At 34.8% G+C, this 24,118-nt stretch overlaps 2 protein-coding genes across 8 annotated transcripts in view; one reads left to right on the top strand and one right to left on the bottom strand.

Annotated features, from left to right (window-relative positions):
• Positions 1–24,118, top strand: part of LOC112668030 (sodium channel protein type 1 subunit alpha) — a 277,785-nt gene that overhangs the window by 226,989 nt on the left and 26,678 nt on the right. For all 7 annotated transcript variants that reach the window (XM_049106361.1, XM_049106360.1, XM_049106359.1 and 4 more), the window contains 6 exons: positions 187–319; positions 1,379–1,617; positions 2,934–3,107; positions 4,121–4,477; positions 6,463–6,945; positions 23,567–23,687. In XM_049106361.1, the coding sequence (XP_048962318.1) occupies positions 187–319; positions 1,379–1,617; positions 2,934–3,107; positions 4,121–4,477; positions 6,463–6,945; positions 23,567–23,687 (1,507 nt within the window). The remainder of the gene's footprint in view (positions 1–186; positions 320–1,378; positions 1,618–2,933; positions 3,108–4,120; positions 4,478–6,462; positions 6,946–23,566; positions 23,688–24,118) is intronic.
• LOC112668032 (protein CEBPZOS-like) lies at positions 4,890–5,289 on the bottom strand. The gene has a single exon (XM_025460042.3). It carries the CDS (start codon positions 5,286–5,288, stop codon positions 5,046–5,048), a length of 243 nt encoding a protein of 80 aa, XP_025315827.1. The 5' UTR covers position 5,289; the 3' UTR covers positions 4,890–5,045.

The raw sequence follows: 24,118 nt of genomic DNA, 5'->3' as shown, positions 1-24,118 counted from the left end.
GACTAAATGGTTGACAGTTTGGATATTCCAGGTTAATGATACAATAAGTCAGCAATATCTGCCATCACCAACTAAATACGAAAGTGCATGATGCATGTGTTTCATGAAATTCACTGTGTCATATTTGGTTCTTTGCTTATCACTTTGTTCAAGTAATCATTTAATACATTAGCATTTTCTTTATAGGGAACAACCACCGAAACTGAGATGAGGAAGAGAAGGTCAAGTTCTTTCCATGTTTCCATGGACTTTCTAGAAGATCCTTCCCAAAGGCAAAGAGCAATGAGCATAGCCAGCATTTTAACAAATACAGTAGAAGGTTTGTTACACATTCTATTTTCATTCAGTTATTTTCACTAAACTTCTGTTGTCTCACTTGAAACAAATATCCCTGTTTGTAAATTGGAAACAGTACATTTTAAAAGGACTATAATAGATCTTATTTGAGAGTTATTATTCGTTATACCTACTCATATATTCTAGGAGCTTTAAAAAAAGTTACTTAAGGGCAGCCCCAGTGCCTCAGAGGTTTAGTGCCGCCTTTGGCCCAGGTCTCCAGGATCAAGTCCCATGTCAGGCTCCCTGCATGGAGCTGCTTCTCCCTCTGCCTGTGTCTCTGCCTCTCTCTGTCTCTCTCATGTGTCTCTCATGAATAAATAAATAAAATCTTTAAAAAAAATAAAATAAATAAAACTGTAAATGTTTCAATTCCACTACTTAGTTTCCTACATACAATAAAATAAAGCAATTTATTAAAAAAAAAGTTACTTAAGCACAATAATATTGGAAATATAAAGAATATTTTCCTGTGTGTGGCAATTCCTTGAAAATGCGGAATAAAGCATTTCCATTAGGAGTTTCTAATCTCATTAGTCATAGTGACCCTCTGTTCTGTCCCATTTAGCTTAGGACTTCAACATCATCATCATCCTAAATACTCTCAAGATTGGAGGGGAGGAGTGGGTCATTTCAAAGATGATTTTTGGCTCATATAAAGTTGTCTCTTACAACTTTAGGTTGACAGTTTAGCCAGAAATCAATACAGGATTACACATAGTATCTACATATCTGCATCTCGTGTTCCTATTGAAACTTCATTTAAAAGACCTTTCACTTCGGGCCAAGTGCTGAGCTGTATTGTCATTGTATATGAGGAAAATACTATTCTTTGCTAATTCTGCTCTATGTGTGTGTCTGAAGAAATATCTTCAGGTGTCTAAAGAATAAATTCTATAGTTTTTTTTTTAAGTACAAAAAAGGTTGATCCTGTAGCAAATAAAAGTGTGTTGATTACTGAAAAAGAAGTCTAGTGGATCTGAAATAAATATATGTGTGTACAAAATATATCTTCTGGTGTTTTTTTTTTTTTTTAATCTAGAACTTGAAGAATCCAGACAGAAATGCCCACCCTGTTGGTATAAATTTTCCAACATATTCTTAATCTGGGACTGTTCACCATACTGGTTAAAAGTGAAACATATTGTCAACCTGGTTGTAATGGACCCATTTGTTGACCTGGCCATCACCATCTGTATTGTCTTAAATACCCTTTTCATGGCCATGGAGCACTATCCAATGACGGAACATTTCAATAATGTGCTTACAGTAGGAAACTTGGTAAGCATATTGGAAGGTAAATGTGTTCAATCTTCGAATTTTCTGTTTGAGAAACTGTTTCCATTTAATAGCTTAAAGCAGTCTTTCTACCACCCTTCCTACCTCCTGGCTCCCAAAAGATGAGAATTATATCTAGCTGGCTGCACTGCACTTTTTGCCAACAATAATAGCCCTTAATGTCAAAGCAAGAACTGAGAAAGAGGGCAATAGGCATAGGCCTCTACTACTATTTGAAAAGTCAACATTGGGGTTTATAATTTTTTCAAGATGCAGAAGAAATTTAAGGACACAATCTTTGAAATGATATTATCATAGTTTCCCTAGCTGTAGAAAGAAAAAAAAAAGTATATCTTTTTACTTTGCTTAGTCATCATCATTACAATAAAAAATTTAACAACTCAAAAATATCTTCAGCTTTTCCACTCCCAGGATCTAGGTAGGACATGCATTGTTTTATCTATCTATTTTATATCAAAACCATCAAATACTTCTAGTACAAACTTCTAGTACATTTTGTGTGTCATATGATTAGTAAGGCCATTTTTGGTAAAGGTTGTCACTTAAATCCCTCTCTTCTATGCTCAAAAAAATGAATTATTAAAGTGTTTGTCGGTTGACTCAATCTAGGAATATTAGCTTTTATTTGCTGAAGGGGACTTTATGTATTTTTCATAATATTTGTTTTGAGGTTTAAGATTTCTGATGGAAAAGGCAAAACATATAAAACATCCTGTATTGTAGTATTCATATTTTTAAAGCTCTGGTATTAATACAATGGAAATAAATTTATTTTTTCCACATGCTTAATAAATTGATAACAGTAACACACATTATAGTAATAGATATACATATATAATAATAATCAGATTTTAAGAAAATGGGAATATACTTATTTATAATAAATAAAAGTGTTCATGGGCAAGATGTGATCAGTACCCGTGCTGTATAAAGTCTGGAGGGACAGGCAGTTTGATGTGATGGAATCTAAAAATAGACTTGCATTCAAATCCTAGTTTTGCCATTTTCCAGATATATGATACCAGGCAAGTCACTGCACCCATGTAAAGACCTGTTTCCTCATTGGCAAAGTAGTATTTGTATTACCTGCAGTAGCCACTTCATAAACTTCTGTGGCAATATAATGAAATAAAGTATATGAGAGCTTTTTTATAAACTATAAATTACTACACAAATGTATCTAGTCTTAGAATCATTATGAGGAAGTTAGCATAAACATTTTGTTCTAAGATCAAATACTATGTCATTCTACTTTATCATCATCTGATGGAATTAACGTCACTTTGTTTTGATCTTAGGTTTTCACTGGAATCTTTACAGCAGAAATGTTCCTGAAAATTATTGCCATGGATCCTTACTATTATTTCCAAGAAGGCTGGAATATCTTTGATGGTTTTATCGTGACACTTAGCCTGGTTGAGCTTGGCCTCGCCAATGTGGAAGGATTATCAGTTCTCCGTTCATTCCGACTGGTAAAAAGCAAAACAAAACAACAACAAAAACAAAATCTGAAAAAAACAAAATCTGTCCAACCATCAGGGCTCTTACATAGTATTGTCATAGGTTTTACTACACAACTATTAACATTTTAAATTTTTGTGTCACACACAAAAAAAATTGTGTCACATTTGCATTGTCAAAACTATCCCTAAATGGAAAAAAATTATCTCCACTTATTTAGATAAACCTTTATTTAAAAAAGCATGGTCATGTAGAGTTTAATATATTACTCAATTGCCATTGTGACTAACTAGAGAGGACTACTTCTAGAGATTTCTGGATCTAAGAAAATATTTTTAATGAAAATATGTTACATTTTAATAGTAATTAAAAATATAAACAACCCTTCGTATGGTGGTCAGACCCTAAATTGGGCATGCAAAATATTCCTAATTTGACCTCTGGAAAATATGCTCGTTTCCTAAATCAGAGGAGAAAAATCTGTAGCATTACTTACCATGCCTATTGATTTACATATATGTCCTTGCAAATCAGGGAAATAATTACAGGTATGGGAAATCTCCAAATTTTTAAACACAGGCATCTAGCTATGTCAGTGCTCCAAAGAAGCATTAATGGGAATAATAATCACTTTTCTCTGCTTTTAGCTTATATGATGTCATTTTGCATGTTATTGACCAATGAATATCTTTTCAACAGTGATTATTGTAATTCAGATGTTAATATAAGTGTCAGGTCTGGTATGCCTTAGAGCCACATTCACAAAAAAATTAAGGACAGTGGGACCTCAAGTAATCTTCAAAAAATTCACACTTAGGGAAAATGATCTACATGGTTAAAATACGGAAGAATTAGATTCTTCCTAGGGTTCCAAAAATTAGCTATGAGCCTGAGAGTGTTCAAGGGCAAGGCAGATGTTGTAAGAGATTCAACATTAATCCATCATTTCTTGGTAAACCTCAATATATGTAATGCTCTTAAAGATCATAATAATATATATTATTATTACATTTTTATTTTCCAGCTCCGAGTTTTCAAGTTGGCAAAATCTTGGCCAACATTGAATATGCTGATAAAGATCATTGGCAACTCAGTGGGGGCTCTGGGTAACCTCACCTTGGTGTTGGCCATCATTGTCTTCATTTTTGCTGTGGTCGGCATGCAGCTCTTTGGTAAGAGCTACAAAGATTGTGTCTGCAAGATCTCTACCAGCTGTGAGCTCCCACGCTGGCACATGAATGACTTCTTCCACTCCTTCCTAATTGTCTTCCGCGTGCTGTGTGGAGAGTGGATAGAAACCATGTGGGACTGCATGGAGGTCGCTGGTCAAGCCATGTGCCTTACTGTCTTCATGATGGTCATGGTGATTGGAAACTTGGTGGTATGTACCATTTAAGATATGTGTTTCAGAAATAGATGAAGGGTGTAATAGAATGGTGACCATCTTGTTAAAAACAACAAAAAAATACAATTAATAATTGATAAAGTCTCTAGCCTTGGATATGCATACAGTCTTACTGACAGCACTACAATATAGCAGTGACCCTACAGTTTTTATATTCAAATCCACTTTGTCAATCATTTCATCACATTTATTATATGAATTTTAATAGAGTAGAACATTGAAGCCAGGCCTAGAGGATATGCTGGGAATATTTTACAATTTCAGAAAAAAAGGGAGGGAGAAGTATGAAAAATAACTTTATTTTTTCCCCTTTCTTATCTTAGTCTTTTGTTAAAAGTAATCTTTAACAATAAATGCCAAAGGAAAACAAACGAAAGTAAGTGGATTTGTACAGTGGATGGGAAATGACTGTAAGCCATGGCAGGCCAGAAGCTCCTGTTTTGTTCTGTGGGGCCAGGAGTCTACCATGTGGTGTGCTCATCTTTCTTCTCCCCCGCAAAGGTCTCAAACAGCTTAGATGGGAGGCTGAACGCGATGACTGGTCCTAATTTTTGCTATTCAGCCATCTTTCTTGATCTTGCTCTCTGACTTCATATATTCCAGACTGTTCAATGGATTTGTAATAAACTTCCAAGATGAAGGAAAATTTCTTCCTCATTGTCTGCCTGAAATCTTGGCTTGTGTTCATCCTATTAAACAAAAAATACGCTCCAAAAATGCCCAAGAGTTCAACTACTAAAACTCCTTTAAAGATCTTCTTTGCCAGTGGTTCCATAGTGTGAGCCATCCTGAGGTGCTCGAAAAATAACTTTAAGGGAAACTTAATCTTACCTGCCAGTATAGGACAAAAGATGGTGTCCTTAAGTATTCATAGTGATTTTACCATTTCCTTGCCTCTTCAGGGCATATAGCATTCAATCACTCTGTATCATATGGCAGGTGCATTAGCCAACCTAGGTTAATCAGTTCTCTAATGGTTCTAGTCAAAATAAGGGTGGGCTAATGATGCCTGAGATTACCCACATGGAGTAACTGATCAATTCTTCTAAGTTTGAAACATTAATGACTCTTTACAGTATAGAAAAATTTAATATATTCTAAAAGATATGTATATATATTAAGTGTCAGTTTTATGGAAATATTAAAGATTATTTAAAAATAGTTCTCCAGGGATGCCTGGGTGGCTGAGCTGTTGAGCATCTGCCTTCGGCTCAGAGCATGATCCTGGAGTCCCGGAATCGAGTCCCACGTCAGGCTCCCTGCATCATGGAGCCTGCTTCTCCCTCTGCCTGTCTCTCTCTCTCTCTCTCTCTCTCTCTCTCTGTCTCTCATGAATAATAAAATCTTTAAAAAACAAAAAACAGTTCTCCTACTTAATCAATAGTGGAGTCTGAGAAATATAATAGGTCGAGAAAATGTCAGTGTTAAGATTCTCATTCTGGATCATCATGATTATTTTTTAAATTAATATCTAACTCAATATCTGCTTATCAAAAAGAAACTATAGAATTTATTTAAGTGTGTAAGTGTAAACACTAATGATTTTTAAGGTTAGAACTCTTATACATATTTCAATCTGTTTTCTTATAATCATACAATTTTAAACATAGCTGAACCTTAGGTAAACTCATTCAACTTCTTCATTCTATAAGTGGGAGAATGTGAGACCAACAAAAATCATGTCTGCCCAAGGATGCAGAGTATAGTAACTACTGAGCCAGATCACAAATTGAGATTACCCAACTTCTAATTACTATGCTATGGTGTTTCTTTCTTATCTAGCTGTTAGAACTTAGAGTTTCCTCTACATTTCGAGGAATAAGTAATTTCATTCTGCTATTCTTTACATTGGGGTAAAATTATAATCATGTCTGTTTTTTTTTGTTTGTTTGTTTGTTTGTTTGTTTTTTTAGTATATGTGCTGCCGAAGCGAGCACAATCATGTCTGTTTTATTTTTAAGGTCCTGAACCTCTTTCTGGCCTTGCTACTGAGCTCATTTAGTGCAGACAATCTTGCAGCCACGGATGATGATAATGAAATGAACAATCTCCAAATAGCTGTGGACAGGATGCACAAGGGAGTAGCTTACGTGAAAAGAAAAATATATGAGTTCATTCAACAATCCTTTGTTAGGAAACAAAAGATTTTGGATGAAATTAAACCACTTGATGATCTAAACAATAAGAAAGACAGTTGTATGTCCAATCATACAACAGAAATTGGAAAAGATCTTGACTATCTTAAAGACGTGAATGGAACCACAAGTGGAATAGGAACCGGCAGCAGTGTTGAAAAATACATTATTGATGAAAGCGATTACATGTCATTCATAAACAATCCCAGTCTTACTGTGACTGTACCAATCGCTGTAGGAGAGTCTGACTTTGAAAATTTAAACACAGAGGACTTCAGCAGTGAATCGGATCTGGAAGAAAGCAAAGAGGTAAGATTTTATAGATGTTGGTAGGTATAAATTTATATGTATATACAGTTATTATTGCCTATCTATAAATATATACATGTATATTACTGCCTTGGGTAAATCAGATTTGTGTAATGAGATGGGGTGAGAAAGAGTGCAGAGATATAATGGTCGGAAGATCCTCATCACATTTTATATGTCCACAGATAATGGATTCGGGGGGGAAATGATCGATTATTTTTGTAAAACATTGTATAATTTTTTTCAGGATTTTAATTTGAGTATTATTTCCATTCAAATTCTGTTTATTAAAGTTTTGAGTTTTACTAAAGAACCAGTGGAAGCTCATTTTTTAAAAGTGATCTTTATTTTTACAAAGTTGGGTCTAAGGTATTGTTAAATTTGGCAATATTTTTGTCTAGTCTGATTTTTTTTGTCTTGAATCTTCAGATTTGCATCTGATAGTTTGATGAAGACTAATAGTTACCACAGGCTCTGATGAATTTAAAAAAGAAACTTTTTAAACAAAGAAACTTTTATTACAAAGACCATCCATTACAAATACTTTTCTGCAAAAAATTTACGTGATTTATATTGTTTTCATCTGTATTGTTCAGGGCTAACAGAAAGACTGATCTTTTATTAAAGAGTGATTATCCACTGAACCACTAGAGGCAGTTCTATTTCTTCATACTCTTTATTTTATATCTTGGATTATCATTGTATTAATCGAAAATTTAAATGTTAGGGTAGTAGAAACTTTAGAGACAATCTAATGCAGTTTTTCTCAGATTATGAGTCATGACCCAGTAGGAGTTGATAACCCAATTTATTGTACCAGTAATTTTTTAAGTTGTAATTAAACAGAATTGATGATACCAAAGCACATTGCATAATGTAGAGAATACTGAATGACACTTGGGCTGCCTATGCTGAACTCAGATGCGCTGCTTTTCTAATCAGAATACAAGGACTAGGTCCATGGGGGGAGGGAGGGGGGACACCTAAGGTGCCGAATTCTTAAATGTGAGAAACACTGTTTCAGCTCTTTAAAAGTAGTGATCATGAGACTTCTGGACCCTAGACAGAATGGATGGCTTCTTTTCGGGTTCCCCAAAATAGAAGACAGAGTATAGGTAATAAACAACTCATCTTCTAGGCTCATATTTCTCACCAAGTATCATAACATTTTGTTCCAACTTATATGCATAATGTCTCTCCTTTTCTATTGTGACATGCTTGAATATGTTTGGTACAAAGTAGCCACCCAGATTAAATTTTTCCATCTCATTTAACTCTGTTTAATAGAACCATTTTGAAGGATTCTCATTATCACACTTGCTCTGATGAGAGCACACTTGAAAATAGTTTTATTTATGATTCAGACTCTTGGATTTTTCTCTTGATTCAATCTAATATTGTGTTAGATTTTGTTGTTTTTTTCTTTATTAGACATTTCCCTTGTCAATTTGTGTTGGGCTTCTAGGATAGTAATTATCTCATCTTTTTTCACAAGAATTGCTATTGAAATGCAATTGTATCTCAATCAGGTGAATTTTTATATTAAATACTGAAACTTCTATTCATCCTCATTACATTTCAGTTTCTTTCATTCATTTTAAATTGGCTTTCTATAAATATTCTTTTATGAATTGTCATATTGTCACAAATTTTCTGGCACTTTAGTTCGCCATTTATTTCGTCCCTCTTGGTCAGAAATAAACCCGTATAAAATTGTTTCTCCTCATTGCTTCCTTAGTCTTATATTCTAATCTCTTCAAAACAAGGCACAATTTAGAAGATGCTCTTTTTAGTGGAATTAAACTGATGGCAGATGCCTCAAAAAGGAAGATTCTTTATTCTAAGTTAGGAATGCAGCCTATAGTATATTTAAAGTAATCTCACCATTTTGGTTCTTTCTGTTCTAGCCTTTATTCTTTTGCCTACCTTCATTTATTCAGCAGTTACCATGTACCAGAGATTGTACTAGATAATGGAGGATACAAATGAGCCATAGTTTTACATATATGTATGGTAATTATCACGTGTGATAATTATCATATATATGTATATATTTGAGTTTGGGGAAGTCAAAAGTTATATGCTGATTTTTGACTGCACAGGGAGTGAGCACCCTTAACCTCTGTATTGTTCAAGAAACAACTCTACATATATTTGGATTTTAGAAAGATGACTCTTAACCTTTAACTATGAATTTATATGTTGAGACATACTTTATTGATTCACATGTTACCTGCCATGGGCTCTATTAGACCTGTTCCATTTGAATATGTTAATGTTTCTGTTCCTAGACTTCAATAATGAGCCTTATCTATAATGGATCATTATTGAAATTATATTAATGCCTTGGGTTAAAGTTATAAATGGCCATTGTTTATTATCCATTTTCTAAGCATTTGTTTTTAGACATGTAAGCTCACAATTATAATGTTGTTCAGAATAGATTATTCTCTGGAGCCAGACAATGTGTTATACGATTCCATTTTAGCTACATACCACATGGCCTTACCTGACTATCCAGTCCTCAATTCTCATCTCAAAAATAGGTATAATATTATCTATTTCATACTTTCTGTGGAGTATTAAATGAGACAATAAACGTGAAGGAGTTAGCATAGTTCCTGACAAATGATATTCAATAAATTGTCATTATTATTATTATTACTAATAGCACTTCCAAAACTCTATTCCAGTGTCTTGTAAGAATTACTAGTAACATATTCCATTGTTAGTCCTTTTGTGTTGTTTGCTTTCTGCAATAAATTGCTTTACATGTTTATCCGGGAAAGTGATAGATTTTGTATTTTCTGTTTAATTTTTAAATTGCCTCATTAAATTCTTGATAATGGTAGACTCCTTAAAAAAAAAAAGTGGGAAACTTTTTTTCCTAAAGATCATTCCAGTCAGAGATAATAAATATAGAAAAATCTAGAGAAGTTACACAACAGGATGTGTTTAGACACCATAATAGTTTGGTGTTTCTGGGAGATGAATCTACAGGAGTTGTACAAGGAGCAGACTCCCTCAGTTTCCAGGACATGAAGACCAGACTGCAAATGAAGAGACATATAAAATGCATACCTGTATTTGTTTTGCCTCTCCAATAAGGTGCATACTTATGCATCACTGTCCTGCATTCCAGGACAAATTTGCGGGCAATCTTTCTATACTTGTCCCATGCTTGTCCCTAGATGCAGAAAAGGCATAGCATGGGTCACATTCATCACTTCTATAAGTCCCAGCAGACCTCAACCCACAAAATACATTCAAATAACCTAAGGAATTGCTTTTAAAACCGCAAAGTTTCTTGACTCACTCAGCAGTCAAGAATAATGGATCAACTAGAAATACGGGTTTCCACTGGAAATTAATAATAAAGAACAGTGACTTAGACTTTGAAGATTATGAAGAACTTTAAAAACAAGGCAAAATTGCTGAGACTACGCAAAAAGCAATATAAAATCATATCTCTCCCCGATTAAAAAAATACGTTTCTTTGGTTATGGATTGTATTTTATATAATTTTGGTCTTCTGAGGCACCCACTGCAATGCTGGGCACAAATCTGTGCTCAATAACTTTTTGAGTTTTGGTTGACTTGTTTGGATAACTAGACTAAACGTCTAGTGGCCTTAGCTATACTGCAAGCAAATCATTAACTTTACATTATCCTGTTTCCTAATTTGTAAAAGGAAGACAACTGTCCTCTGGTGCTTATGGGAATATTATGAGGATCTAAAAGCTATTTGGAAGTTAAAAGTGCTCAAAAACATAAGGTGATAACAGCACAATTACTACTATAATTCTGTCTGCATCAATACTTTTGAAATGAATTGAGTTATTAAACTTAATACCTTTTTGGAATAAAAACAAGACATTACTATACTAGTTAGGGAAAAACTCATTGTTTTTGTAACGAGTCAGCCCTAGAATGAGTGAAAATGCCATTTGGATCTTTGTAATTCAGGTCATGCTAATAACAGATATCATTTGTTGAGAGCTTACCATGGGAAAACACTGTTTGTAGGGTTTTACACGTATCATCTCACTCAATCTTCATACCAAGAGATAGATATTATTCCAATATTACAGATAAGGACATTGAATGCAGAGTTTAAATAGCTTGCCACTGTCATACAAATGGTAGGCACTGATCCTGGACTCGAATCCAGGCATTTGGTGACACAGTCTATGTTTTTAACTATTAAATCTAAATAAATATAAATATATTTATAAATCTAAATAAACTATTAAATCTAAATAACTATTAAATCTATTTAACTAAATCTCCTTAACATTGTCTGATAAAATATTTTCTCTGCCAGTACTTTAAAAGTAATGATATTGCTTATTGAAAAACTAAGAATAGGTGTCCATTGTAGAGTTGTCATAACTCCCAATACTTCTTCAGTGGGCTTAGGGTAATGGCATAACCACCGGTGTCTGAGTCCTCTGTCTCAGTCCTGGAGGGTCCTTTTCCTTCTGCACTGGCCTGCATGTTACAGCCATCTGCTTCCGCCTCGCACACTGATCTACAGAGGTCTAATTCCAATTATAGAGCATTAGTTCTCTTAGACTATGGTTACCCCAAGCTGTGTTTTAGGAAGATACGCTTCTAAATTTAATGCCACCTGAAAGAATCTTTCAAACCATTTGGAAGCACTTCTGTAGTTGCCTCATTAGCTTATGAAGTCTTTGAGAATAGGTGAAACACTAACCAGGTCTTACTCACTTTAAGGCCACAGTGAGTACAAAATGTTTATTAAATGAATAAATAAATGGGTAATGAACATTTACTTCCAGACCCTCATTGGCCCTCTCAGATGAACATCTATGTTAAAGTAATATTTATTTGATGCTTTGTGGATATTCTTTCATTTAGTACTTTTACCTTTACTATATTTGAGTTAAAGAACATATGACAATTCCCAACCAAAGCATATACTGCTTATCAGACTGAATTTATACTACCACGGAAAGGCCTCCAGTGAATGCCTTACGTGGGCAATGCTCAGTTTTTAAATGTGGGGATTAGTCCATTTCATTTGCCACAGTATAGCCCACATTCACCATCATGCCTAGCATAGAGTAGGTGTCCAGTAAATACATGTTAAATAAAGAAATAAGTGTTGGAAGTCTCTGGTCAATCTTGAATCAAAATAGATATATACCAAGATTTTTGCAAATATCCCAATTCAAGAACATCGTGATAACATAATTTTCCCCCTAGAAAAGCATCACACAACATATCTGAGGACATCAAAGATCTCTGGGAGATAAATGTGTGTGCCCCCAGCTGTTCTTTCTGTTCAGTCTCTTCACAAATCCTTGTGGTCTCTGATGCAGCAGCTATTGTCTCCATCCCGTATTACACTTTCTCCTTCAGAAGCCCTTACCACAAACTTATATAAATGGAGAAGATTCCTGTCCTAAAATAAAACAAAATCATGTAAATTTTAAATGTTCCTTTGATCTCATCTCTTCCTTAAGTTTCTCTCCTTGAATTCATTGCCAATCTTCCTTAAAAGATAGATTAGATTATATTCACTGCCTTCCCATTTTCCACTGCTCGGTCACCTTCAAACATCTCCTTTCTGGTTTCTTCCTCTACATTTCTCTCTGTCAAAAATTATTGATGTTCTCGTATTTGCCAAGTTCAGTGACCCTATATCACTTGTCTGCAATATTTCCTAATTCTTTAAGCTCTGCATTCCCTGGCTTCCAGAAATCCATGCGACTTTCCTCCCAATCACATAAGCTCTCAAATAGCTTATAAGAAGGCCGGATTCATTCTCAACTTCTCTAATCGGAAGGCCCTCATCAAATTTACTGCCAAGTCCTGTCGATTTTTTCCCCTAAATCTATCCCCAACCTTGGCCTCCCACTTCCTGTCCTATTATTTCATCTGTATCACTACAATTACCATCTGAAACACAATTCCATGGGAGGAAAAAAGGCAGTCTTGAACATATCATGAGCAATTAGACAGTCTTGATCAGACTCTTTTCATCAGTCTAATTCCCCATGACTCAGCTCAGTTCTAGTCACATAGTTCCATGAAGTTTATGTCTTTGGACTCCCTCATTTCTTGTTAGAAGTTATCTTCTTCTCCTCGCCACTCTGCAAAATTTAACAAAACAAAATGACCTTTGAATCAACATGCAAGACTCTGTCCATGTATTCACTCAATAAAGATATATTGCTGCTTTGTTGCTCACTATATCAAACAACTCGTAATTCTGGAAAGCCCTCTGAATTTCCCCCAAGTAGAATGACTAGCTGCATAACTAACTCTATTTATCTGTTGTGTATCTGTCTATCCTACTTCCCAAACTTGTGAGCAACTCGAGAACAAGCACTGTGGTCATTTGTACCTTTGTACTTCTAGTAACTTGCATAGTACCTGGCACAAATGAGGTGTTGGATCGGTGTTAATTAGCATTATGTTAGTTAATTACATGTTTCATGAATACCTACATTTTTATCGGTTATTCCTTCTGAAAGTATACAGATGAATAAATCAAGCAAGACTATGCCTAAGTAAAACTATGTAAGCAGTTTGCTTTTGGATGCAGCTTCTTCTCTGGGGAGGGAGCAGGAAGGAGAGAGAGAGGAGAAAAGAAAACACTCAGAATTTTCATATAATTGCCTGACAGATGTTCAGGAACAGATGTAGAGTCCCATCCGAACATTGGTTGGATGTGTTCCTTCCAGCTCTTTCCTATTTCCTTGTCCTGAGCTATAGTGTGTCAGGGCCATGCTCTTTAATGAGATGGCAACTATTCTATGTGAAGAGTGCTACCATCTAACCAGTGGATACCCAAACTTCCTCTTCTTTATATCTAAATGATTACCAGGTGCCACCAACTCTATGCATCTTTGTCTACTCTGCATCCCCACCAGCACACACAACATCAGACCTCCATCATCTCTCAGACTTAACTGCTGCAACAAATGTTCCCTCTCACTAGTCTAGTCTGCTTATAATAAGTAGTTTTTCTAAAAGGCAAATCTGGTCATAACTCCCCTTTCTTTCTAACCTTTCAGGAGTTGCCCCTTGCTTACAGTTTATACTACATGCCTAAGAGTCCCTGCAAAAAATGACCATTATGGATCTTTCCAGCCTCACATAGTAGTACTCTCCACCTCTCTGCATCCAAGTACACTGATGTTTTGTTTCCTAAAACTGCCCATGCTTTGTCAGGTTCTTATCCTTATACCTGTTCTTTCCATCTTGCATACTCTTACGTTATCCTCTTCACCTGCCCCACCGCCACCCAACTCATCCTTCTGGTGTCAAATGTTACTTTCTTCTACCCTGCCCTTCTTAGACTTAGAGGTGCTCTCAAGATACCCTAAACTAACCCAATCACAGTGTGTGGCAGTCATTTGCTTATCTGTATCTTCCTTCTGATTGTGAACACATGAGGGCAGGTACGAGGTCTATGATATTCACTGTTTCATTTTTCAGGTCCTGATCTTGTTGTTGTATATGGACTGATATTTTTGGTATTTGAAAAGGTCAAATATTTGCAGTTATACAAATTACACACTATATAATAGTGTTATGAAATTTATAACCATTTATTGGGTAAGCACATGCCAGGCACTTTCCATGTGTTATCTTGTTTGATCCTTACAACAATCATGTTACATAAGGATCATTTAACAAATTAGAAACTAAAGCTTAAGGAGGTGGAGATAATTCCAAAAAGTCCATAAAACCACTAATTATGATTGAAACTCAAGCTTGTGTGACTTAAAACTCTTTTCCTTTTCATTATAGTTGTTACATGGTTCCTCCAGCCAGTAGACACTTGTTAAATATTTGTTAAATATGTTATAATTTATCATGAAAAATTAATGTCAAAAGAACTCTAGAGCAAGCAAAATGACTTTAACAAGGAAATACTCAATTGATTTACAACCTTGATTTCTAGCTTGGGAATTATAAATGCAATTTTGCAGAATTTTTTTGCTATTTTTAATTTATTTGAATTATAATAATTTTCTATTGGTCCAATATATTATTAGATATTCTATTTCTGTTCTTTTATATCTAATACTCAATACAAAATTCATATTTGACGTATTTTAAAGCAGAATTCAGAATATATTAGAGCTATATTCCTTTCCTCCACCTTCCCTTCTACCTTGGTGAAGTGTCTAATACTGGATTTCACAATTGATAAGACAAGTTAATATTTAGTAAATATGAATAATGCACTGAAACTTCCCTTTCAACCCACAGCTAGAAGTCATCTGGGTATTAGGGATGATGTGGGAATTAATGAGTTAATATTTGACTTTTCCAGCTGCTTTATAGAAATGTTAAATTTCTATACAGTGTATTTTTCTTTGATATTATATTGTTGCTTTGTTGAGAGTCTTTAATAGGGGTCATTTAAATTTTTAATATGCTAGTGTACACAAAAAATATTTACTAATGCATAGTGTACACAATGAAATATTAATACTAATATTTTTATGTAGAGCATCTCATTTATGTATGATTTAAGATGATATATATGTACATATGTATTTGTGTATATATATATAAAACAATATAAAATGCCCACTTTTAAAGTAATACATGCCTAGCTTTAAAAATAAGTGTTTTTGGGGTGCCTGGATGGCTCAGTCATTTAAGCATCTAACTCTTGATTTCACTCAAGTCATGATTTCAGAGCTCTGAGATCAAGTTCTGTGTCAGGCTCTGCGCTCAGCTCAGAATCTGCTTCAGATTTTTTCTTACCCTCTGCCCCTCCCCCCACTCATACTGCCTCTCTTTCTTTCTAAAATAAATAAATAAATCTTTAAAAATAAGTACTTCTTCAAAAATAAATATATATATATATACATATATACAAACACATGTATTCTGTATCCTCTTGACCCTAAATGCCAAGTTTATATTTTAATACACTTATCACTTATTATAAATTGAACTCCTATTAAACCCTATAAGTAAGCTTCCTGTAACAAACCAAGTCTAAAATAAAAGTGTAAACATCCTAATCAAGTCAGAGAACAAGAAAAACCATTTAATCATCTACTCTTTAAAAATATCATGGAGTATTTTATTTGCTGTGCTTTGTTTTGCTTCGCCCTCAAGGTCAAAATCATTTGCTATAGTAGAGAACATTTTTAAAAAGCAAGAAATGTTGCATAAATCCACTGAGAAGGAAAAATGCTCTTACCATCAGTGTGTAGTTATTAAGTGGTTATTGAATGCCCTGGTGTACAGGCAAAGTGGATGCTTTAGATATGCTGTGGTCCCTGCACTCTTTCAGCTCACTTACTAAGTCAGCCTGCCAAAAATACACTATAGGTCAGGGTAAAATTTAGAGAGTCATGTGTGAACATACACATATTTGCAAATGAACTAGCTCATTGGTAAATTAAAATTTGATTAATGGCTTAATAAACATGAAAATTGGATTTTTAAAATAGTCTATTGCTCTCAAAAATTGAGAACTAGATGCTTTATTATTTGGATGGTGAATTTCAAAATAAGATTAAATTTGAATTTAAAAACCAAAAAGGAAAAATTAATTGGCCTTATTGGTTTTTAAATAAGTAAAAGTACTTGTTTGAGAATGTTCTAGTTTGGCTGTTATCCAATTTTTTAAGTATTTTATTAGAGATGTATTCTTGCCACACATCTAAAACTTCTTCCTTCCCTCTTTGAGTAATTGTATTATTACTTCAATGAAAGAAAGAACTCAGAGACACATCATCTTTGATTTTTAAAAATGAAAAATATAAGACTATATTGATAAAAATATATAAAAATGGTTGTGAGAGTTTTACATTTACATTCTTTTAGAATGTGATAAAACAAAGAAAAATTAAATAGGGACATTGATCACTTGGTAATATAAGTAATAAAAGTAAATGTCATGGATTATATATCTTAAAATGTATACATGTAGAGAATTCTTATTTATGTATATATTTACATAAATTAAAAATATACTAGACAGCTAAGTAAAACTCAATAAATTTGTAGTAAAAGAGTTATTGGGTTATTATCTAATCACAATACAGTTAAACTAGAAGTTAATAGTAAAATGACAGAAAAAATTCTAGCCATTTGAAAATTAAGAAATCCCCTCCTAAACAAATATTGGATTAAGGACCAGATAAAATACATAAATAGCTATTTGGAAAATAACATTTTCTGTCAGAATCTGTGGAATAGGACCAAGCAGTCATTGAGAGTCTTAATATGGACAAGAATGATCAAGAAAGCATGAGGGGCACCTGGGTGGCTCAGTCAGTTAAGCTGCTGACTTCTGCTCCTGTCATGACCTCAGGGTCCTGCAAGGGAGCCCCATGCCCAAACCTGGTCTGAGCCCCACATGGGGTTCCATCCTCAGCTCTCCACCTCATGCTGTCTTTCTCTCAAATAAATAAATAAAATCTTAAAAAAGAAGAATTAATGAAAGAATATGATAAAAATACTTAGTTTGATAAATTGGAAATTAAACAAAATGAAGAGACTATAAGTAGAGAAATTAATGAATTATCAACGTGGCAGATGATATTAAGATAGCAGGTGATTCTTAGAAAAGAAATGAACTTTACTCATAGCCAGTAAAGTTGGTGGATCCTGAGCTTTGGATGATAACTGCATTCCCAGCCAACACCCTAACTTCATCCCAGTGAGACCCTAGTACAGAATGTGACTATGTAGTGCCAGACTTCTGACCTATAGAAACTCCAAATAATAAATTGGTATTGTTTTAAGCTGCTAAATTTGTACAATTTGATACACAGCAGTAGAGAACTACTATTTGGCAAATATTATATATTAAGGAGACTCAAATGACTTTCTGTTTATAAATTGCAATTGCAGTTTGGTAAGAACATAAACAGGGGCACCTGGGTGGTTCAGCGATTGAGCATCTGCCTTTGACTCAGGTCATGATCCTGGGGTCCTGGGATTGAGTCCACATCGGGCTCTCCAGGGAGCCTGCTTCTCCCTCTGCCTCCTCTCTGTGTGTTATGAATAAATAAATAAAACATTTAAAAAAAAAAAAAAGAAGAAGAACACAACACTCCAGTAGAGAAATGGGCAAAAGTCAGGGACAATTGACAGAAGAAAAAACATAATTGAAATGAAGCTTAAGAATTGTTAACCTTAATTTTAATAAATTAAATTAACCATAAAGTACTTTGTACTTTTCACTTTGGCCACTAAAGAAAAAAAAAGGCAGTGAAGGAATAGGAAAAAACCCAGATAAATAATACATTATGCTGATAAAGGGTTTCTATGAGACAGAGACTTAACACAAATTTCAGAATATAGCATCCTCAAACAAATGTTTAATGATTAATTGAATATTGCACATAGAGCTAGTAGAGAAATTAACTTAAAAGCCCAGTTATATGTGAGTGGTTTCTCTGTTTCCAAGGTAGGAGTAGCTATTACTCTTGCTTGTCCCATCATTGGCCAAAGATGATCATGGGATTTTTCTAGATATAGATTTTTCTAGATATAGATCATGGGATTTTTCTAAAAATCATGGGATTTTTCCAGCAATCATACCCACCTGAGCTCTTATTGCCTTATCTCTTCCTGGGTTCAGGTTTGTCCCTACATTGGTTTCTTATCATTTTCAATATCAGTATCTCTCTTATATCATTTCAAATCCTAAAAGACTGTGAGTTGTAGAACATTACAACAAGAACATGGGAACATGGGAGATCATCCCTTCATTTTACATATAAGAGACTAGCCCAAATAATTATGTGGACAAAACCATACAGAAAGCGAGAGGTTGAACCAGGGCAGATTTCTTCCCATAATTATTAATGGTTTTCTTTCCACTGTGATGGCTGGGGCCAGGAGAGGGTGAAAGATAGGGTTGTCAGTGACTCACAGATAATGAATCCTAAAAAAGTAGTTAAATGCCAGAGAAATGATGGAGAGTCTTTGTAGATTTTAGTAGGAAGGTGATTTGTGTTAAAACATCACACCAGCTTTTGGTGGCAGATGGATTGAAGAAAGGTTCAACTGGAGGCCATAGGCTTCTAAAAATTCTTGGAATAATCAGTTGAGAAATGCTGAGAGTGACAGATGTGGCTTGACTGTAAACTAGCCTAAACCTGCCTACTTCATCTGTGGATAAACTTACAACATGACAACAGTTCATGCATATTTTCTGCATGCATACAAACACATAAAACAACTATGAATAATTGGTACAGTGTTATGTGGTAATGAAATATGCGCAGAAGCAACAAGTTCAATTAAAAAAGAGTTTTAAAGTTAGACATTTTGAACCCTAGCTTATTGACCTATTAACTGTTTATGTTTGCCAGGTCAGATTTGCCAGTTGTACCATCTAGGTCCACTTTTCAAACCTGAATGTGAAGTTCTCTAGGGTCAATTTTAATTTTAATCCTTATAAGCTTCTAGTAAAAATCTTGAGAATAATTTATAAAAATCCTTGTTGCCGCCCATGAATGGCCTGGGCACACTTCAGCTCAGTCATTTCTGCATCTGTTTTATTTTGTTTGTTTTTCTTTTCTCTCCCACACTAATACTCATTTGTTTACATCACGTGTAAACTCCTGGAAAAAGCAGTGACATTTCTTTCTGGTTATGGTAGTTTTTTGTTTTGATTTTAAACAGAAATGAACAAAATTTAATTTTTTTTCATTTTAGATAATACTTAAATATTAAGAAAGCCAAAATTTTAAAATTCAAAATGTGTTGGTTAGGTTTTTCTAAACATTATATTTATATAATGATTCTGATTTTACCGTTCCAAGAACAGTTGCCCAGGAGGAAGGAAAGGCTGCCTGTCATAGGTCATAGTGTCTGGGGCTTGTGCTGTCTTCTCAGGCTGGGTGCCCCACAGCAGAGCAAAGAATTGAAGTGAAGAAGCCAGGGTGCCTTCCCCTTCTCTCTCCCCTGCTCCATTTTGTTTTTATTTGAAGCATTTTTGAAAAACAAATGAAAAATTAGATTTGGATATAAAAAGCTAGATGACTACCCAGTCCAGAACTGGGTTTCATTGGAGAAGCCCTGGCACAGACAGGATGTGAATTGCTCCTCATCTATAGGGACACTGTGACAGAAGTCAAAGTCGCACATAAATGTCACTAAATGTCACTTGGGACCTCTGAGCAAAAGCATAGCTAGCATCAGCTCTGTAAAATGAGGGGATTTAACCAGTCTGTCACAGGGCATCTGGTCCAGAAAGCTCGCTCTGGAGCTCCACCCGTCAGGGCAGGGGGCACTCGCCCTCTCTACTAAGGCAGATGCGCAAAGGGCCACCTATCACACTGTGGCGTGGTTAGGGTAGTTAATCTGGAGTAGACTAACTGGCCTGCACCCACCTGTCTGTAGTTTGATCTTGCTGACATTCACTTATCACTGTATCTGATGTTGTCCTGACTTGAAATTTGGAGCAAGTTTCCCTGACTAGTATGAGAATCAGGGTCTACCCTGCTGCGATATGGCTTACCAGGCTTTCTTTGCAATATGTTGATTTTGGAAGTTGTTTAAGCCAAATATGGAGAGTAACTTTTAAAATCTAATTTGTAATCGTGTCCCACTCCTGAGAGGTGTGCAAATTTCTCCTAGATCCCAGATATTATAAACTGCCTCATTTTGAAAAATGATAGGTACCTACATCAAATGTTGCTTGAGGCCTCTTGTTCTTTTTTTTTTTTTTTTTAAGATTTCATTTATTTATTCGTGAGAGACACAGAGAGGCAGAGACACAGACAGAGGGAGAATCAGGCTCTATGAAGGGAGCCTGATGTGGGACTCGATCCCGGGACTCTGGGATCACACGCTGGGCCGAAGGCAAACGCTCGACTGCTGAGCTACCCAGGTGTCCCTAGGCCTCTTGTTCTAACAGGTGTTCCATTGTTGGCAGTTCTGCACCCTCTCTTTGGCCTGAGCCATACCTATAATTTCAACTGTGATTTCCAGTTTAGGTTGTTTTCAAAAAGGATTGAGATTTTCAGAACCTTATAAAACCCGAATTTAGCATCCTTCCAGAAATGCATGTCCCCATTCCCCTCCTTTTTTTTTTTTTAGCAATTCATGCCTGATTTTATAACAAGTTTTTTGTGTGTGTATGTATATGTGTGGGGGATTTTTCTTTATTAAATGTATACAATGATTTCAACTTAGTTTTTATGGACACAACAAGACTTTCTTTTCATTCATTTTATCAAATTATGTAAGCGTAAATTACATAATTACAATAATTTAAAGTGGCACAATGATTTGAAAACAAATATAACTTATTCTTGATAAGCAAACAGCTCACTTGGTGAAAGCAGCAATGCACAGGTGTGACAGTGTAGCTAATTACCTGATCAACTTTAGCACACCGATCAACTGTAGCACACCAAGCACATCGGTCATTGTGTCTCACAGACAAAATGCCAACCATTGTTAATGTGGTAAGTCAATTAGAATACAGGTAGGTTAGATAAAGCAATATGTGCCCAAAAGATTGTGCAGATAAAGTGGTGAAGGGGGTTTAGATGAGGCAGCAATTATTATTCTGACACGATAATGGGCAAAAATAACTACTATGAGCAACAGCCAGAGAACATTAGGAAGTTCACCTTGGCTAAAGCACAACTTCTGTGAAGGACAGATTTGGGAAATTTGGTTGGAGTGCTAAGTTGGAGACAAAAAGCTTCATCTGGCAAGAATATATAAAACAGAGGTATTCATTCACCAAGTATTTATTGGGCATCTAGCGCAGAATAGGCTTTGTGGCCCACAAAGTTCCAGAATTAGGTGAGGCTAGAATGAGGGCAATAATTATTAAGTATAACTCTCCAAAGAAGTGACAAGAATGAACAGAAAGCCCACAGGAATTTGGAAGATGAGACTGAGAGAAGGGTTATTACAAAGGTAAAATTTAACAAATCTGACTTTCAATTACAGTCAATATTAGAAAAGCATTAAGAATAAAGGAGAGTTTGAGTCTGTTTGCTCGAAGAATGATATTGCAAACAACCAGCCTCAAACATGGTTAAAGGAGTAGGTTAGGATAGAAAAAAAAAGTCATGACTTTAATTGAGAGCATTTGAGTTTGAGTAACATTAGGCTTGCTTCTACTTTCTTACAGTATTCCAGGCTGACTGTAGAATATACTTATATTGCTTGAGAAGTGTTTGCAAATTAATTTGTAAGCATGTATAGGATCACTTGTCTATACCTAGTAACTGGTAACATATTACAAAATTGGGTTGTAAAACAAGAATAGCTGATTTTAAAGAATATTCTTAAGAATAAAGTTTGATATATTGGCAATAGCACTCTTATCTATAGAAAATCTGAACCAGTTAGACCTGGAGTAACTCTGTGCATTAAAAAAAAAAAAAGCTAGCAATTTATTTTATCATCATCCGGGCAAGACACATCAGAGGAGGATATTCAGGGAGGCAATGAGGAGGCATTTGATAAAAATTAATTTCATATCATTTTAGATTCACATCTTTTTACCTTAATACAGTTGCTGATTGGAAATTTGAAATCTAGATGACTAATAATGGCATTTACTAATGGGTATGAAGTTTGATATGGAGGCTGATATTTGGCACCATGTGTGAAGAACTGTGATATGCAAAAGGTGGATTTGTCCAAATTTTAAAAAGACTTTTCAATATTACTTTAAAAAATTTCCCTGTAACCAGGTGTTCCATGTAAGTGATGAATCACTGAATTCTACTCCTGAAACCACTAATACCCTAGATACTAACTCACTAAAATGTAAATAAAAACTCAAAACAAACAAAAACAAACAAAATTTCCCTGTGAGTTGAAGTAATACTGTATAACAAAGGGTTTTATTACTGCTTGTGCTTAACTTATTATTGTGACATTTGCTTTATAGCAAGTATATAATTAGATTGGCAAAATTACTGTAAACAGAAATTAAATGGAACTCATGTCTACAGCTACCAAAGAGCTGGCTTGCTGTAGCTGATGAAATAATTTCCATGAAGATACTGAATATTTGTATTATATAAAACGGCGTAATTAGTTTGTGGTGTGTATAAGTGTTTTTGTTTTTTGTTTTTCACTTCAAATTGTAGATTCTCTTCACCTGTTAGGCTAATCTTGCCACATTTTTCAATTAATTATTTTCAGTTTTAAATTGATGGAAAATTATAAGTGTGATTGCACAGAAGACAGAGCATGGAGTTTGGGCTCAGGAGTAATTCTCTCAAATCTTGCTTTGCTCATTTACTAGTTATATGATGTTAGACAAATTCTTAACCTATCTAGGCCTTAGTTCCCTTATCTACAAAATGAGAACAATTAATTTTCCTCCCCCCTCACCTTCTCTCTGGGCCTTCTCTAAGTGGTTTGCTTAGTACATGTTCCTGATGGCCATCTGTAACTTCATAACATAACAATTTGGTTTCATACTAACATTGTGAATAATGGCAAGGAGACAACAGACAATTTTCTTATTTCCTTTTCTTATTCAACCTGTCCTTTGCTCTAAACTTAAAATCTCTTCACTTCAAGGAGAATCCAAAAAATCAATTCATAGTACTAATCCTTTCTTTCTAGACTATTCATTACTGAAATTAAAGTGACTGACTTTTTATGTCCACCTCATGCACAGAAACTCAATGAAAGCAGTAGCTCCTCTGAAGGCAGCACTGTAGACATTGGTGCACCTGCAGAAGAACAGCCTATAGTGGAACCGGAGGAAACCCTTGAACCTGAGGCCTGTTTCACTGAAGGTAAAGGCAGTGACCCTCACGTTAATCTTCCATTTATAGAGTGCAGGTTTTTTTTAACTGTTGATCACCCAAGATGGACCATTCATAATAGAATAAATATACCCATTTAATTCAGCTGATAACTTTTTGTTTATTACTTTATGATAACTCTTCTCTTTCTGTTTTGAACTATTATATGTATCTTTACTGTCTTTTTTCTTCCCTCTCTTCCTTCCTTCCCTTCCTCCCTTTTCTTCTAGCATACATGACTTTTTCTTTTTTCTCTTTTCTTTTTGTTTTCTGGGTTTGTTTTGTTTTTGTTTTTGCCTTGAGGTAGGTTTCCTGGGTTTATATCTTTTCTCGAAAACAAGAATGTAAGGTTCTTGGCGGCAAGGTCCAGGTCCCATACTTTTTTCTTTTTGCCTTAAAAAAATGTATTTGTATCCTCCATG

Source organism: Canis lupus, chromosome 36 (assembly GCF_003254725.2).
Source record: "Canis lupus dingo isolate Sandy chromosome 36, ASM325472v2, whole genome shotgun sequence".
Taxonomy (NCBI): Eukaryota; Metazoa; Chordata; class Mammalia; order Carnivora; family Canidae; genus Canis; species Canis lupus.
This window is presented reverse-complemented; position numbering and strand designations above follow the sequence as displayed.

Coding starts and splice junctions, on each gene's coding strand:
- LOC112668032 (XM_025460042.3), bottom strand. CDS start 5,288: ATGGCTCACACTATGGAACCACTGGCAAAGAAGATCTTTAAAGGAGTT.